This window comes from Callorhinchus milii, unplaced genomic scaffold (genome assembly GCF_018977255.1).
Source record: "Callorhinchus milii isolate IMCB2004 unplaced genomic scaffold, IMCB_Cmil_1.0 Scaffold5, whole genome shotgun sequence".
Classification (NCBI taxonomy): Eukaryota; Metazoa; Chordata; class Chondrichthyes; order Chimaeriformes; family Callorhinchidae; genus Callorhinchus; species Callorhinchus milii.
This window is the reverse complement of record NW_024704746.1, coordinates 43,529,711-43,546,486: the sequence shown is the minus strand read 5'-3', so window position 1 is coordinate 43,546,486 and position 16,776 is coordinate 43,529,711. Positions and strand designations below refer to the sequence as shown.

Here is a 16,776-nt window from a genome sequence, read left to right as displayed (position 1 = left end):
CTACTTATAAGGCCTTTGTAATCTTCGAAACTGGTTCTTTCCTTTGACTTTCTCCTCCTCATTCTTTGTTTGCGCTTCTCTCTCTGACAGTCACCCACTCAGAGGCCGGGTTTCAATCCAATTTCTCACTTATAATAAATATCCCAATGGCAACTCAAAGTGTTTCACACAATTTTTAATCTAAAGTGTATTTTTGTGGGTGGCAGCCAATTTGTGTGCATTTGACACACAAGTTCAAAAGTACTACAGACACAGAGACATGTACACAGACAGACAGCAGGGCAGTCTGATGTTGAGTCAACCTGGGCTCAATTGAACAAGAAAAGATAGAAATGGTTCTGCAAAGTGGAACCTCTATTCTCGTCAGACAATGACTATTACTCAGTTATTTTGGAAGATAAGAGGAACCACAAATAAATCCATATCATAAGCTTTGGAAATTGGTAGTTAAAAGTGTAGCTTTCAGTAATTTTACAACAACAATGGTTACTTATGAAAATAAGAAGTTAGAGAGGGAGGAGGGGAAACATTAAAAAAAAATTGCAGAAAGCTCCATTTCAACAGACCTGCGGATTATTGCATTAGAGACTTAAAAAGAAAACGTATCTCTCCTTAGCGCATTTGACCTCACCGGAAGAATCTCACTTTGCAGAACAGCTTTGTATCATTATTGAATCACTTTTATCCCTTTTATGATTCCTCCAAAGCCGTGACACTCCTTTCCCAGCTTTTACTGCGCCAGCGGATCACGGTCAATTACATAGGTTTTTGCTTCCAATATTTTAAATTAATCATTTTGTTTTCACAATTCAGACCACTCAGTCGGTCACTGCTCGTGGTTGGGGTGCCACAAAACCGCCCTCAACTTACACTGTGGGCTATTTCCAACCAGATAAAGATTGTCGCACCATCGTACTCAAAATGTGTTGCTCTCAGAATAATGCAACCAATAGCTGTGTCCACATGCTACCTTTTCGTGCAATATTAAATGCTGACCCCTGGAGGCTGCACCAAAATAAAGCATCACCTTTGATCATTTAAAACCCACACTGAGGACGTTCAATTTGAATCAAACCATTCCAGCAGTGGAATGGTTTGAAACTTGGCAGAAATCAGGTAAAATGATTGGAGTATGCTTCACCTCGGGGGAACCCAGGAAGACTTTCAAGTACACCCCTCTGCACTGTTCAAATGGCAAAGGGGCTGGTAATGTATACCCTTAGTTCACAAAAGAAAAGCTTCACTGTGCATTCATGGTAGAAAGCTGACAAGAATTTACAAGGAGAGAGGATGGACTTGGACCATAACTCAGGAAGAATCTGCTGCCAATTTCAAGCTGTACTTAGTAAAAAAAGACTGCAAACTGAATTTATTGCTGCTCGCTCGATCAGATCGATTGCAGTCAAACACTGGACCACAAAATTGTCATATAAACCCAAAGAGCTTCAGGATCCCAAACCTTTGACTAGTAAAATCCTGTATCAGACAGATCAGTGGAATGCAATCTGGGGCACTTATAAAATAACCAAGCAGAGTTGCAGAACTTTACATGAAGGATGATCACTGGGTCTCTTCATGGATCTGATCGTTCTGTGCAGCAGGTCCACTGAGGTTAGACTTTCGTAGTTAGTATGAAGACATGACACATATAGGAAACAAGGGTTAACGTAATCTGAATAATGAGTAACTATTTGCTCTCGTTACCTGGATTACAGTTTCTATATGTTATGGATACACTGCACGAGGTATTGGGGGTATTGAGACTTTAGTAACATAGGACTGGGATTTGGAAGAGATTGGAATGGTTACAAGCACAGGACAAACTCTATTGTGTTAGGACAGGAACACCAATAGGGGCACCATAACTCACCACCACTTAATTCAGTGCCATTCGAAATAGCTGCATAAGTCTCATTGATTGCATCCACTGAAACAAACAAAAGAATATCAACATGCTGAGGAGTTATCCCAGGAGGTGCCAGTGGGAAAAAGGGTGGCAATCGTCAGAAAACATTAAAAGAGCAAACCAAAACGGAATGCAACTTCCAAAATTATTCCAACCAATCTTAAAGAATGGAGATGGAGGGCAGGAGGGTTCATTAGAGAGTGTGCCACAATTTACTAACATGAAGTTCATGGTGAATGGTCTTTATTTGGGAGGTGTGGGGAGAGGGGGAAAGCAAGTGGATTTAAAAAAAAGTTTTGTATTCTAAAAATTAAGCAGGGTACCCTTGGAGCTGAACTGTCTCCAACGTGACATGCTTGGCAATGGAATGTCGGAATCAAGTCAACCCTCTTTAGCGGTCTCAATAATCCAATTCCTGGTTATCCAGCTCCGATGAGCTAGGTGGATCCGCAGTACCTCAGGGCCCAGCACAGCCTTGCTCATTAGCAGGACTTGGAAAGGCAGACCAGTGACTGGGGGCATGAATCCTTCCACTATTCTCACATTAACTATGCAAGCCAAAGCCTGAACAGGTTGGGTGGTTTTAGCTGGTTAAACTCCAGCAGTACCCCAACACACACTGATGGGATTGCCAAGATTTGACTCTTGCAAACCTGCGCCTAATACTGTCCATAATTAGGTAAGCAGGAAGTGTCCCTCCAGGGTGAGAGTGCACATTCCATTCCACACACGGTAATTTCCAAACTCGGGTCAGTTTGGTTTGGGTACTCTTAAGTACGCTGATGGATTTCCACTTGTATCAACCACCCATTAAACAAAAAGAAAGTCTCACAAATCTAGTGTGATTTCATTTCATCAGCACAACTCAGTTCACAACACATTGGCTGTTTTGAAGGTGGAATATTTGATTCTCATTTTTATCAGATGTATACTGAACTGAGGCTGCTGTTCCTTCCTCACACACAAGGAGCAAACCATCAAGTCAAACAGGACTTTTAGAGTAATGATATCAGGTACTGTCCAGACTTGAGCACTGCCACAAAAGAAGGGGATTAGGCTGTGCCAAAAGCAGATAAGACTGGATCCACTTGATGCCAAAGCAAAGTAGAAAGGCAATGTTACCTGCTAGTACAGGGAAAATGGTTTCTTTCAGGTCACTGCTTGTTTGCACTTTGTGGGATCAAGTCTTTATTGTGATAATCTGTATTTTTTTTGTTTTAAGAAAAGTCATGTTTTAACTACACAGAGGTACGATGCAGAATTTCAGCCACAAAGAACAAGACTGACATTGATGTGTTGACTGCACCCATTTAAGCACAACTGTCAGGACGTAGCAACAATTTACAAATGCATTTACGCAACATTCACATGGCAACATATCATGTGTGGCCCTCATCTGGAATTGGATGTTGCCACCCAATACACACAATACTAGTGGCTCTACTGTAAAGCGGGGGCAAGTTGGAAAACAATGCAACTGTCAACGTTAGTAATTGGGAAAATAGTAACACTGCAACATTACTGGCGTTCTGTCTGTCTGGTTGATCTTACAGAATGCTGAAGCCCAACAATTTCTAAAAATGACTCATATTTCCTATCTCTCACGCTGCTCCGCAAATACATGGAACAAATACCCCTGTTTTTTTCAAGTAGTTTGAACAGGGCGATGCTCCCCATTGTTTGTGCACATGGTCAGAGTGCACACGAGGAAGCATCACCCTTTACATATCCAAGACAAATGGAGAAGGGAAGGCATCACTTACTTGTTAACACCCTGACCGAAATTGGCTGTTTCTGTTGGATGGTTTGAGTGTGGTTAAATCTGGCGTAGCAGATATAGTCACTCCGGCTGTCATTTGGTAGGACATTCGAAAAATAAAGGTCTCCGTTCAAACCCTGGGACACCCTTTCATTTTGTGGAAATCTCCGCATCACTGAAAAATTAATACAAAAGGATTAAGAATTGCAAATATGAAAATTAACACATGGATGTCTATCATTTGCTTATTGCGCTAAATAGTCATCTTTCCTGTTACCTTTTTATAGCGAGACCACTCCCAATGTGAACAATGGGTGTTAAACTTTGTACTGAGGTAACGCTGAAAATTAACGTTTGAAGAGCCCTGGGTTGTCCAATCGGTGCTCAACATAGCTCATTCTGCTATCACTGGGAATCAACCTTATTGCTCTCCTTTCTTCCGCCTCTGGTCCTCAGCAGCATCCCCTTATGTCGTGGTGACGAGACCTGAATGCAATACCCTTGGTGCGGCCTGACCAGAGCACTGTACAGTCTGATTTTGATGTTCTGGAATCTAAACTCAACTGATTTGGCAATGTAGCCCAGCATCCTGTTTGCCTTGTTAATTGCTGCCTCAAACTGCTTTGACATCGTGAACTACAAGTCAACTAACACCCCTAGATTTCTTCCAGCTTCCCCTTTGGCAAGTTCTGCCCCATTCATAGAATACATGTGTTTATTTCTAATAGAGTTTCATTTGCCTATTATCAGTCCGTATGCATAACCTATCAAGCTCTTTTTGTAAGACCGTTGCCTCTGATTCCAGTTTCGGATTTGCCCTTCCGGGAATCAAACCCAGGTCTCTCGCTTGTGAGGCGAGTGCTCTGACCACTAAGCTACAGACTCCTGTAAGCTATCTATGTCTCTACTTCAGAGGAAATGGCTCTGCACCATTTGTAGATAAAATTGTGTTGCGAATAACACAAACTTCCACACAATGGTTCAGAGGTGGCTTTTACCAAAATAAATGATGAGGAAAATGGGAGAGTCTTGTTTCAAGCACCGATGATTCCCCCTTCGATAAATTGCATCCAAAAATGTCAGCCTCGTCCCTGGATCTTTAACCTCTTAACAATCCTGCGATCAGGTTTCTCTTTGAAAATGACCAAGACACACCTGCAGGAATCTTTGTGGAGTACTTACAGCTGTCCATCCAGAAGATGATAGGCGGTGGCAAGCCAGCTGGAGGGTCACAGCGGAGGACTAGAGCAACACCTTCCTGGACTATAATTGGTTCTATTTTCTCTTTTGCCCACATGGGGGACCCTATGTGCAAGATAGGAACATAGTACACATTATAAAACATTGCAACACAGCAAATAGACGCAATATCTGTTCAGCCAATAGGGCAGTTTAAACAGCGATCCAATACCGTTTCTTTAGCATTGGAACAATGTATCAATTGGGGAAAGGGGAAGAGTTGTTGTTCAAACTGTGGAAACTTGTGACAGACAAATACAACTTTGGAGCTAGTTAAGTGTCATTGAGCCACACAGGTCATCTGCAAATTGGCAGCTGTCCTGGCATCCGCAAAAGACTGCAAAATGTCAATACAACCTTTTAACTTACAAGGAACGTTTTTTCTGGTTTCTAGTCCGGGTTCTGTGTTTTCAAGTTTTTAAGCCAGATTTCCCTCCCTCCCTCCTTTCCTATTCAAATATCTGAGAATTGCCAGAAGACATTGGGAAACCTGGGAACTCTAAATGACTTCATTACTGGTTCTTAAAAAGTTTTCAAACAGTCGTTTCATAGTCAGAGTCCTGGAGCGGGACCAGATTGCTCTGTCAATTGTGCATGAGAACACAGTGCATTTTTGTACCAGTCTGTCACTAGGAAAAAGACAAACGGATTCCGAGAAATAAAATGCATCTTTCATGGAACTGTGTTACTGGTCGTCTTTCTCAATCTTTGTCAAATAACATGTGGGAAACAGTTCTGCTGGGGAATTGGAGTCTCAAACATCTAAAAGGGAAGAACGAGTCAGGGAAGGAAGAAAGGAACCAAGTCATGCAAACATACAACCAACCAACCGGAAGCTAGTCACCTTGCAGCAAGATGAATTTGATGATTAAAAAGATGTCTTTAATTGGAGTGAAAAAAAGAAAAGCAATCATTAAATTGGCAGAATTCAACTGACAAGAATTATCTAAAAATAAAGCCGGAACAAACGCACTCCTCAAAGGGGGGAGGGGAATATAATTAGTGGCAGGGTTCTGGGGGCTAATGGAATCGTTCGTGATTCCCACATTATTGTAATATACATTTGGGAAGTTAGCTATTCATGCGCTGGCTCCACATTGTCCTCTCTGTTTTACTGTTCTAAAGTGGAGACCTCACTCAGAGTACACAGGGCAAACCTCGTAATAACATGGTGGCTTTGATCTATAACGCTCATGTTTTGGTGTCGCCCTGTTTGTTTATTTTTGTAATGTTGTTGGTATCTCACTCTGTGTGCAACAGCACACAGATGTATTTCGTAAATGCCGTTTGGACTCTAGGTTAGCCTCTTTCAACCAGGTGTGATTTCAAATACAATGTCAAATTCCAAATGAATTTAAGGACCAAACCTATTTAAAAGCTTTTCACCTGGGAATTGCTGACAATTGTGGTGTCTTTGCAATTGGAGGCAAATGTGGCAGCCAATTTGCGCACCACAAGGCTTGGTCCACAAACAGCCATGAGGTGATTGATCAATTTGTGGAGGACTGATGGGCTTCGCATTAGCAGAAACTTCCTTCTCTTTTCAAATAAAATCGTGGGATCTTGAATGTCCACCTGAACAAGCAGATGGGACCTCGGTTTAACGTCGCTTCTGAGAGATGATATCTCCGACAATGCAAGGCTCCCCCAGTACTGCAGTGACCTGTCAACCTAGATTGTGAGCTCAAAGTCCTGACGTGGGGCTGGGCCACAACGTTTTGCCCAGAAAGCAACAGTGGTACTAACTGAGCCAGGCTGACACAAGCTGAGAGAACGCATGGTACTTTCACTGAATTAACATACCTCACAATAGACACAATGAGAGATATCAGCCCCCAATGCGCTAGACATTAGCAGCTTGGCCAGAGGCAATCTGTGGATGGTCTCCAGTGATATTTAAAGCTATTTTGGGTTTATGCGGGCATCACTGCATCACTCAGTGGAATAACGATCGACAAAGTTAGAACACAACACAGATTTCTTCAAAAAAAAGTATCCCCTGTTATTTTGTTCAGAGATTTCAGAGATTGCTAAATGTGGGTGACAAGGGAGTAGTGGTGAATCACATCTGAATTCCTCTGCTCTATGACATTAATACTATACTGAACAATAATGTCCTGAAGAGGAATTCTGCAAGTGCCACTTGCCAGGGAGCCAAAAAGAAATGCCAAAGAGTGGCTTTCTGAATTTAGCATCAACTGTTTTTTTCTAAAAATTGTGTTGTGGGTTCGCCAGTGCTTACGTTTGCTCCTTATTCTCTCAGGCAAGGTAGAACCATAAACATTTACAGCACAAAAGGAAGCCATAGGCTTATTGTGTCTGTGCTGGCTCCTTTTTTAAAGAACAATCCTTTCAGTCCCATTTACCTGACCTTTTCCCACACCCTTATAATAATAATCCTTACATTTAGGAAAGCCCCTTTCACGTCAGGAGGATGTCTCTAAGCGTTTTACAGGAAGTACTGGAAGGTGGAGAATGACTTGTGTGTTGCAGGCAAATGCGGTAGCCAATTTGTGCACAGCATTAATCCACAAACAACCATGAAATGAATGATCAATTTTATCTAGGTAATTGTTAGCCAGGACACTGGGAGAAATTCACTTTTCTTTTTGAATAGTGCCATGAGATCTTTACGCTCCACCTGCAGAAGCAAGACAGGGCCCATTAGCTGGGTCTCATCCAAAGGACAACACCACCAACAATTAAATGCAGTGCACCCTCAGCACTGCATTGGAGTGTCGGTCTAGAATATAAGAGTTCCAAATCCTGTCTTAGGGCTTGAACCCACAAAGTTCTGCCTTAGAAGCAAGAGTGCTACCAATTGTGCCAGGCTGACACATAAAATCACCACGTGTTGTAAAGTGCAAAATCACTATTTGGCAAAGAAGCATCAGGAAGTGGGTTTGTACTCACTGGACTGGCGGATGACAATTTTGTTGGAGACAGCTGTGCCCCGGTCATTTCTCGCTGTACACTGATACTCTCCTTCATAGGCCTCTGCCTTCCCACCACCGACAATGTCAATCACCAGAGTCCCCGAATTTGGTTTCATTATCACCCTGGAGTCTTTGTCAATATCAAAATGGGTTCCATTGCGAGTCCACGAAAAGCTGCAGAAGAAGAACCCGAAGATTGTTTGTGACCAAAATGTAGCCATGTTGGAACAACCTCGCAACACACACAGCATTGCAGCCATGTTCCCACAGGTCACACATACAGCATCACCCAATGCGGGGAAAAGAGTCAGACACTGCAGTCAGGTTACAGGACTGCTTCCTGACATGTTTCTGCAATACCCGCCGGTGTCCATGATAGATCCCATTCAGAGCAACTCTGTGTTCAGGTGGAACACCAAATGCCTGGCCGATAACTTATGCCAGTGGTAGACAACTTATTTGGTCGGCCAAAGAAATACATTTTTCTTGATTTAATCATGCTTGATTTATAGGCCACACCATAAATCATGCTACTCAGTAGCTACTCAAAACAAAATATGGATTTAACACAGACTAACATAGACTATTGCGAAGTGGGCCACTTTTTGACGCCCCCACAGGACACTTTTGGCCTGCGGACTATGGGTTGGCCACAACTACCTTACACAGTTGTTCGGGGTGGGTGGTGAGATAGGTACAAACAAGAGATGGCAATACATGATGTGACTGGGAGGTGACAGGAGAGAAAAGGCTCTGAGAGATGCAGAGTTTCTGTGTGAGTTACAAACTTCTTTCTCCACTCTCTTCTCAGGTCGCAACAAATTCCTCTTGGAGCAAACGGATGTTAAAAAGCAACAAATTCCCAGAAGCTCTGGGAGTGGAATAGAAAGTTGCTCACAGTGAGAATGTGGCATTGACTCAGCACATTTTCTCATGTCTTTGGGGACCTTGTTTTTTCCTCAGAGAATTTCAAGGCTCATAAACATCATGGTACCTCTTACACATCCACATGCCCAAGATCACAAGATTGGTTCGGAAGTATAAGGCCGTATGGTCCATTTGATCTTTCCTTCCTGAATACCCACTCCACCTGCCCTCCCATCATAGCATTAAGCTGTTTCTTCAATAAGTCCAAAATTCTGGCCTCAACCACTTTGCGTCTTCCCTTTGTCTCCTCTCATGTTTTCTCTTCCTGTCTGTGCAGACCCTTGGTCCTCTTCTCTTCACCATCTCTGCGCACCCTCTTGATAACATCACCTCCACATATTGACTCCACATACATGCCACTGACTCCACATATATGCAGATGAAACCTGACTATCTCTCTGTCTCCTGATCCCAGGATCACTTCTGTTCTGACTAATTGCCTGTTAGACATCAAGTCCTGGATGAGCTTTTACTTCTTTCAGTTCAACACTAACAAGACTAAGACTTTCCTGCTTGGCTCTCATCCGTGTCTTCTGATCTCAGGCGATGGCCCCATAACCTGCACGTTAATCTCTCCACCTCATGGAGTTGGTTACAGAGCCTTGGTGTCTTGCTTGATCTCCAACTGTCTTTCAAGTCCAATATCCAGTCTCTCATGAGCTCTGTTTTCCCTCACCTCTTCAACATCGCCCGCAGTACTCTTCCACTATCCTACATGCCTTATCACTTCATCAAAACGTCTCAAAGTGCTTCACAAAAAAATTAAAGTGCTGTGATAATGGGTGTTTTGTGGGGAGACGTGGAAGTGATCTACAAACAGAAGAGTGAATCAGCAATTCTATTTGGGGGAGGGGGATTGTTGGCCAGGACAACATGAGAAACTCCTTCTCTTTTTGAATAGTACCATGGGATCTTCACTGTCCAGCTGAGCAGAGCCGAGGGCAGTTGGGAGTGAGGATGCAAATACAGTAACAACGGCTTCAAACATTGGACAACAAATGCAAATGTGAAAAAGGATACTGCTGGAGGGGATCATAAAAACTTGGATGGATATGTTCAAATGCTCTCAAAAACACATGTATTTAAGCAGTTTCCGACCCCCAGCTGTTGATCAGGGCTGTGCAAGACCATTAGCTGGGTCTTAGCATCTGTTGCTGACACTCTTTAAAGTGGTTAATGAGAGTGAGAATCAATACAGACCTGGGGGGTGGCTTCCCTTTCGCCTCGCACTGGATTACGATGTTATCCCTGGGGTCTATTACGTAATCTTTTGGAGACTGGCGGGTGATAGTAGGAGGTTGCGACACTGGAGTGAAAAGAAAATTGGAGAGAGGGGGAAGAAAATGAGGCGGAGAAGACAATCAAAACGATACCTGATTGACATCAACTGAGAGGAGGCAGTGAAACAAAAACAACCGATAAAGATACCAACATGCCAACTTGCCAGTCATCAGCCGGAAACATCGGAGCTGCATGCAGATTCTGTGCTGCTCAGCAGGTCAGGAGAAACCTCGGTGAAGGGACTGACCCCTTTCCAGCAACAGGCTCTTTCTCTGTCGCTGAATGTGCAGGTGAACTCACCTCTGTAACTCACCTCTGTCATTTGGGAGACCTCCTTTGAGAACTCCCAGCTGAATGGCCCAGGCACCAGTTTCTGTCTCTCTCTCATGATCTCAGAATCAATTAAACAGCAACAAGAGTTCAGGCCTCCTGACTGAACGGATTCGAGCCTTTGTCAAGCAAGCTGCATATTGGCTTCATGAATCCCCATAGCATCCAAATTGCTCACAGGAATTTTTTTGAGAAGGTATTCTGAATTACTCCAGTGGCAGAAAGTTTGCGATGCAAAATTGAAGACTCATGTCCATAGATTATTGAGCAACAGAAGCAGCGTTTAAATTCCAGCCCAAATCGCGGGCATTGAAAAAAATAATAATTCACATAAGCACAGCAAAACCAACTCATGCACATGCAAAAATCACACACGGGAACCCGCAAAGTGACAGTGTTTCAAACAGCAAACACTGCGCGATGTTAAAAACAATCACAAAAAAAGGACTTTCCACCAAACACGCTATGCAACAGGAACTTACGTTCTTGCAGAATTTTTGCTTTATTCCCCAGAATCAGCAAATGACAGGGTCAATGAGACAAGATTAAAGAAAAAAAACAGGGTAAGTATGAACAAAGTCACTGCCTTTTATCTAGACAATATGCCATTCGCTTTGTACACAACCTCTTTCTATGATCATCAATGTGTCAAAATGATATGAAGGGCAGGACTGAAGGATTTGTGTGTTGGATGAAGCAGAGTTCAGGGTTCCTTTATGTATGGACAGCAAAAGAATAAATGGAAAAAGACAGAGTATTGGGCACGACAATGGAGCCCTTGTTGCTGATCCCAATATTCCAGCGGACATGGAGAATACTCACAAAAAACATATCCAGAAAGGTCAAAAACAGGAAATCAGAAGCAAAGAGACAGTTGAGAGTAAGGAGACAAAACAATGGAGAATAACGTAGATGTGAAGGGATCAAACGTTATCTGATGGTTAGGACTGAATTACTCATCAATGCACTTGCTGTTTGTATGAGTCCGCCCGCCAGGAACCTCCACTTCAAATGAATTACTGTGCAAATATATGCAATGCACTTCTCTCCAAACATTGGTGTGTAGCCAATTTTCCATTGTATAAATTACTTCTTGGCTGCTTTGTTTTCTCTCTTCCTAGATTGCAGGTGCTGACAGACTCATTCCAACCGTGGCTTAACTGGACATAGCGACTCGTTTTGTTACAACATCATTTCACGTATCAGTTTGACTCAGTTTTCAGTACTCTTGTCAATGAGTCACAAGAGTGTGGGTTTGAGTCCCACACCAGTTTGCTGGGAATGTTGAAGTGATTGAAGGGATATTTGGATTAGATGTTAAATAGTATTTTACTTGAACTGCTACTTCAGGTGGGAGCTATATATATTCCATGCCAGTCATGTGAAAAGGAGCAGGGAGTTCTCTCAGAGTCTTGGCAAACTTTCCTCCCTTTTCCAAATCCATCTTCCTGTCACATTTCTCCTCAATGGGATGTTTACTGGTGCAGATAAGCTGCTGCATTTACCTGTAAGGCAGTCCCTGGACTTCACAAGATGAAGTGCTCAAGGAGTCTTGATGTGACAAGAAAAAATCAATTTGCACTTTTATAGCGCCTTATAATTGAAATGTCTCAAACATTTTACAGTAATTATTTGTCAAATGCCCTGCCTTTTGGAAACAAACCAATTTCCACACAGCCACGACCTACAAACAGCCATTAAATGTACAACTAATTATATCTGGAGGTTTATTGACCAGGACCTTGGGAGAAACTACCTTATTTTTTCTACTTGTGTCATAAGATCTTCAATGTTCACCTGAATAGACAAACGGAACCTTGGACACACGTCTAATTTGAAAGGCAGTATTTCTGACATTGCAGAGCTCCTCAAGTGTCAGCCTGGGCTGTGAGCTTATAGTACTAACATGGGGCTTAAACCCACAATTTTTTGACCTACTACCAACTGAGGCAAGCTGAAACTTTTGACATGCTCCAGATCAAATCAAAGATTACTATTATAATTATATCCACAGAAAATAAATTGCTTTCATTTTGCAAATTAGGGGATACAAATGTATTTACTTTTGTTTCTAATTCACCTGTTTTGCTTCTGAGCAGATGCTGCCAGTTACCCCGCAGCCTCTGACTTCTATGAAGCAATGTTTTTGGGATAAAAGAAAACTGCTCCACTTTGTTCACTCAAAAACGATTAAAATTGTTCATCATAAACTGGCCATGAACCCCAGGAAATTGTCCAAACATCTTTTAAGTTAAACAAACTCAGCCAGGATCATGAATCTTCTCATTTTATAAATTATGAGAAATTGTCAATTAAAGCAACTGAATTAGATTTGTTGCTTTCTTTTAAACAAGACAATGAGCACCAAAAGACTCAGTGTTCAGATCATCTGCCCCTTTTCTCTCCTTCAAAACTAGCAATTTGTCCACACTGAACTCGGATCATCTCGCGGTACCTACACTTCCAAGTGGTAAGTCTGTGCTGAATGTAGTTAGAGAGCTGTAGCACAGAAACAGGCCATTTGGCCCGTCAAGTCTAACTGGTATTTTTTTTCCAGCTGATTCAGTCTGATACCTCTCTCATGCTCTCTCCCCATCAGGTCCATCTCTCCATCTCCAGATCTATCCCTTTGACAGTGCTTTCGGTTATTGTTGTCACCATCATGCCTAGTCTCCTTGCACTGCCATACGAATGGCAAATCCATTCTTGTTCCCCTCCACTGCTGAGAGCTACAAGTGGAGACTAATGCATTTAAACTTACGATCGAGAGGGACTTCCAGTGCTGCACTCAAGTGAACCAGCAACAGAACCAAGGAAACCCAGCTGGACCCGGGGCTGCCCTTCCTTCCCAGCATTTTCAACGAGGTGGACGAGACTCTTGCTGGAAAGCGCCCACTCCTGTGTTCACTGACCAAAAAGGCCTGAAAGACACAAATGTCAATGTGTTATCATTACTGTGTGAATAGAATGCTGCTGAAGGTGTTCACATAACTCAGCAGTTGTTACAATGTGCTTCGAGATGCTTTCTTGTGCAAAGGGTGCTATGTAACCACAGTGGTGGTTTGGTAAGAATGTATGTGGTGTGCAGGTTATTTTAAGTCACGGGTTAAGATTTTTTCACTCCCTGAACACTTGCATAAACACACGTGGGCAGATACAGAGACACTCACGCACCCTCACACACATACAGAATGGAGCTGTGTTTAGTGATTTGAAGAATAAGCAGTAGTACTGTGCGGCTGTGCACCGAGATGAATGGGGGGATTAAATGACTGGAACATTGCTGATCTCATTGAAAACGGGTCAGTGACAATAGGATTCACCTCTCAGAATGCATTTCAGAATGCATTTCCACATCTATGTATTCCAGCTCCCCAGCTCTTCCCGACACAAACTGCAGACTATCCTGATCTCTGCAGCCTGTATCCTCCGCGAGCCTACTGCTCCCATCTTCACTGGGCTTCACTAGCTCCCATCCCCTAGTGATTCAAATTTAAGATCCTCGTTCTCACCTTTAAATCCCTCCAAGGTCTCGCCCCACCCTTCCTCTGCGACCTCCTTCAACCCTACAAACCCAACGCTTCGTTCGTTCAGCGAGCGCCAGCCTGCTTCATATCCTCTGCTCTATCTGCCTCACCATCAGTGAGCAGGCTTTCAGGCATTCTGCCCCATTCTCTGGAACTTCATCCCTTCGGCTTGCACTCTCCTTCACCTTGTTCAAGGTCCGTCTCAGAGATGTACCTCTGTGACCTTGCTTTCGGTCATCTTTACCCTTCCTCCGCAACTTTGCTCCCACCCCCAACTCGGGTGCCCACACTGCATCATCAATGAGTTTTAGGACATCTTCCCAACATGAAGGACACTGTATAAATGTATACTGTATTGCACTGCATCCTATGCCCAGTTTCTGAACAATATCTGCAAATTCCTGCAAACTCATCCGCTCCAGCAAAAATAAGGAGCCAAGCCTCACGATTCACGTTGAAACCCAGCACCTTGAGGAGGTGTTTCAGCCAGACGTGGACTGGCATATCCTCTGTATAAATACAGCACCGCAAATAAATTCAAGCCTGCGTTCAGAAATGATGCATTGCCCCGCTCTTCAATACGTGAAATAAGCACTGGAACTCTGCATGAGAACTCTGTTCATCTGAGCTCCCTCCATGGCTTCAGCAAGCAAGAGCAGACTGCTACAGGCAGCACAAATACTGTATTGCTCTTCTGCTGGAAGCAGTATGACACTGCTACCAGCTGTTCAGTCAGTTCACAAGAGAATAAGCAAAATTACCAAATTAAAGGTCAAACAACAACAAGGGTCCTTCAAATACCAAACTCAGTCTAGTGGTTGGTTCATTCCTTACTAAAAATTTACATTGCACTGCGCAACTCCACTGGATATTCTAAAGTTTGATTCCCCCATCATTCGGGGTTCCTCTTCTGGTTGTGTGTTTTTACTGATCATACACTGCTTAGTCACAGCTGTCACTCTGTGGCACTGCAGTTATGAAAGACACAGGCAAAAGAGGCAATTTTCTCTAAGGAATTGGACCCACTACAGTTTTGATGCAAAAATAAACCAACACTAAGCCTTGAATTTGATGAAGCAGTTTAACACATCCTTGAAATATCTCAAACTATTAACAGGATTTACTGTGAAATGCAGTGTGTTTGCAGGTGAATGTGGCACCCAGTTCACGCCTAGCAATGTCATACAAACAGCCATTTAAGTGAATGATTGATTTTATCTGAAGAATTATTCGCCAGGACAATTCTCTTTAGAATCATGTCATGGGGTCTTTAACATCCCCCTTACAGACAGATGGGACCTTGGTTTAATGTCTCAACTTAAAGAAGCCACTTCCAATAATGCAGCACTCCCTCCAGCACTATACTGGAATGCCACCCTGGTCTATGAACCCACCCCATTCTGAGTCAGAGGCAAGAGTGCTACCAATTGAAGAGTTAAACTGCTTATTAAACGTTGCTTGTTTCATCCTTCAACTTCCTACAACAATCATTGTTAAAACTTAATTGTTAAAGCTACAGCGCACAGTTTTCCAAAATAATTTTCATACTGTACATTTACATATTTTTGAATTTTTTTCCATCCGTTTCTCAGAATACAATACAATACAAATTTACATGTGTACAGCATCTTACGCGTCAGGTGGATGTCCCAAACTACTTCAGTCCTGACTGGGCACCAAAGTTGGGAGTGGGAAACAAGGAGGGTGAGGAGGGGAAAGATGAACAAAAACAAAGTCAAAGAGGAAGGTATTGAGACAGACCTTGAAAGAGGTGAGGGAGGCAGCACACTGAACTTTTTGCTCAAAAATGTTTAAACAGATTTGAAATCTCTTCAAAGTTGAAGAGGAGGAAAAAGTCAATCCCTGTACAATCTTTGTTTTCATCTCCTGACTCTGCTCCACAGTAATACAATAATTTACGATGCAAACATAAGCCTACACTCTCGCAGGATTCTATTTAGAATAATTACTCTGAAGCCTCTGCATTTGTAGCCCTTCAGTTTTCGTGAGGAATCCATTTGACCTAAGGCGATTTTGTAACAGGAATACACGTAGAGGATTAGTGCAGAAGGACTGATGTCTACTTTAAATTAATCTGTTTGATGTTGATTTTCCAATCCACATCTCCTAACATGCACAGCCTGATGAGTGTAATCTTTACATCTTGTGCATGCCGGAGACGCAAGCTGGCAAATTCAAAGGCAAAAATAGCCAGAATCTTTTCTTCACTAAAGTGCTGCTATTGTCATTTATAAAAGATGGGAAGCGTTCTTCTGATGGCTGCTTTGAGCTCCCTGTACCACACACTGTGTGACTCTCATTACTGTACATTGTTTACCAGCCACTGAAAGCTCCACAGAGTTGGAGAGCCTCCGACCACTGAAACATGCTTCAGGCAGATAAAAGGTACCTTTTCTTCTTCATTATGTGTGGACTCATTCAAGGGAATTAGTAGGAGTCAGACATTAAGATTATAGAAAGTCTTTCCATACTAAAGAATAGTCCATTTATTCCTGTAATCTGCAGTTATGAATCCACATAAAAGAGGCACGATGTGTACAAAGAACTGTTTGGCAAATATGCAAAGCACAATGTTAAACCGTGTTGAGACACATTTTTACGTCACTTCCATGAAATGTCATCATGATCAAAACAAAGAGGAACTCTCCCCGCTTCCTACAAACAACTCAAAAGTTGGCCGAGAACTGTTTCACATACTGCCTTCATAACAACAAGGGAGATTCATCAGCACAGCCATGCCTAATAATAATAATAATAATCCTTGCATTTGATATAGCGCTTTTCACGTCGGGAGGACGTCCCAAAGCGCTTCACAGAACACACTGTAAAGTGAATTGACTGTATATTTGT

At 42.7% G+C, this 16,776-nt stretch overlaps 1 protein-coding gene across 16 annotated transcripts in view; it reads right to left on the bottom strand.

The window, feature by feature from the left end:
* nrcama (neuronal cell adhesion molecule a) overlaps positions 1-16,776 on the bottom strand; it is a 174,947-nt gene that overhangs the window by 44,193 nt on the left and 113,978 nt on the right. For 9 of the 16 annotated variants that reach the window (XM_042335660.1, XM_042335664.1, XM_042335668.1 and 6 more), the window contains 7 exons: positions 13,140-13,299; positions 10,861-10,878; positions 9,968-10,073; positions 7,818-8,014; positions 4,848-4,970; positions 3,670-3,840; positions 1,871-1,927 (listed from right to left, as the gene is read on the bottom strand). In XM_042335660.1, coding sequence (XP_042191594.1) covers positions 1,871-1,927; positions 3,670-3,840; positions 4,848-4,970; positions 7,818-8,014; positions 9,968-10,073; positions 10,861-10,878; positions 13,140-13,233 — 766 coding nt within the window. In that variant the 5' untranslated portion in view covers positions 13,234-13,299. The remainder of the gene's footprint in view (positions 1-1,870; positions 1,928-3,669; positions 3,841-4,847; positions 4,971-7,817; positions 8,015-9,967; positions 10,074-10,860; positions 10,879-13,139; positions 13,300-16,776) is intronic. The other 7 variants (XM_042335663.1, XM_042335674.1, XM_042335675.1 and 4 more) reach the window with 3 other exon arrangements.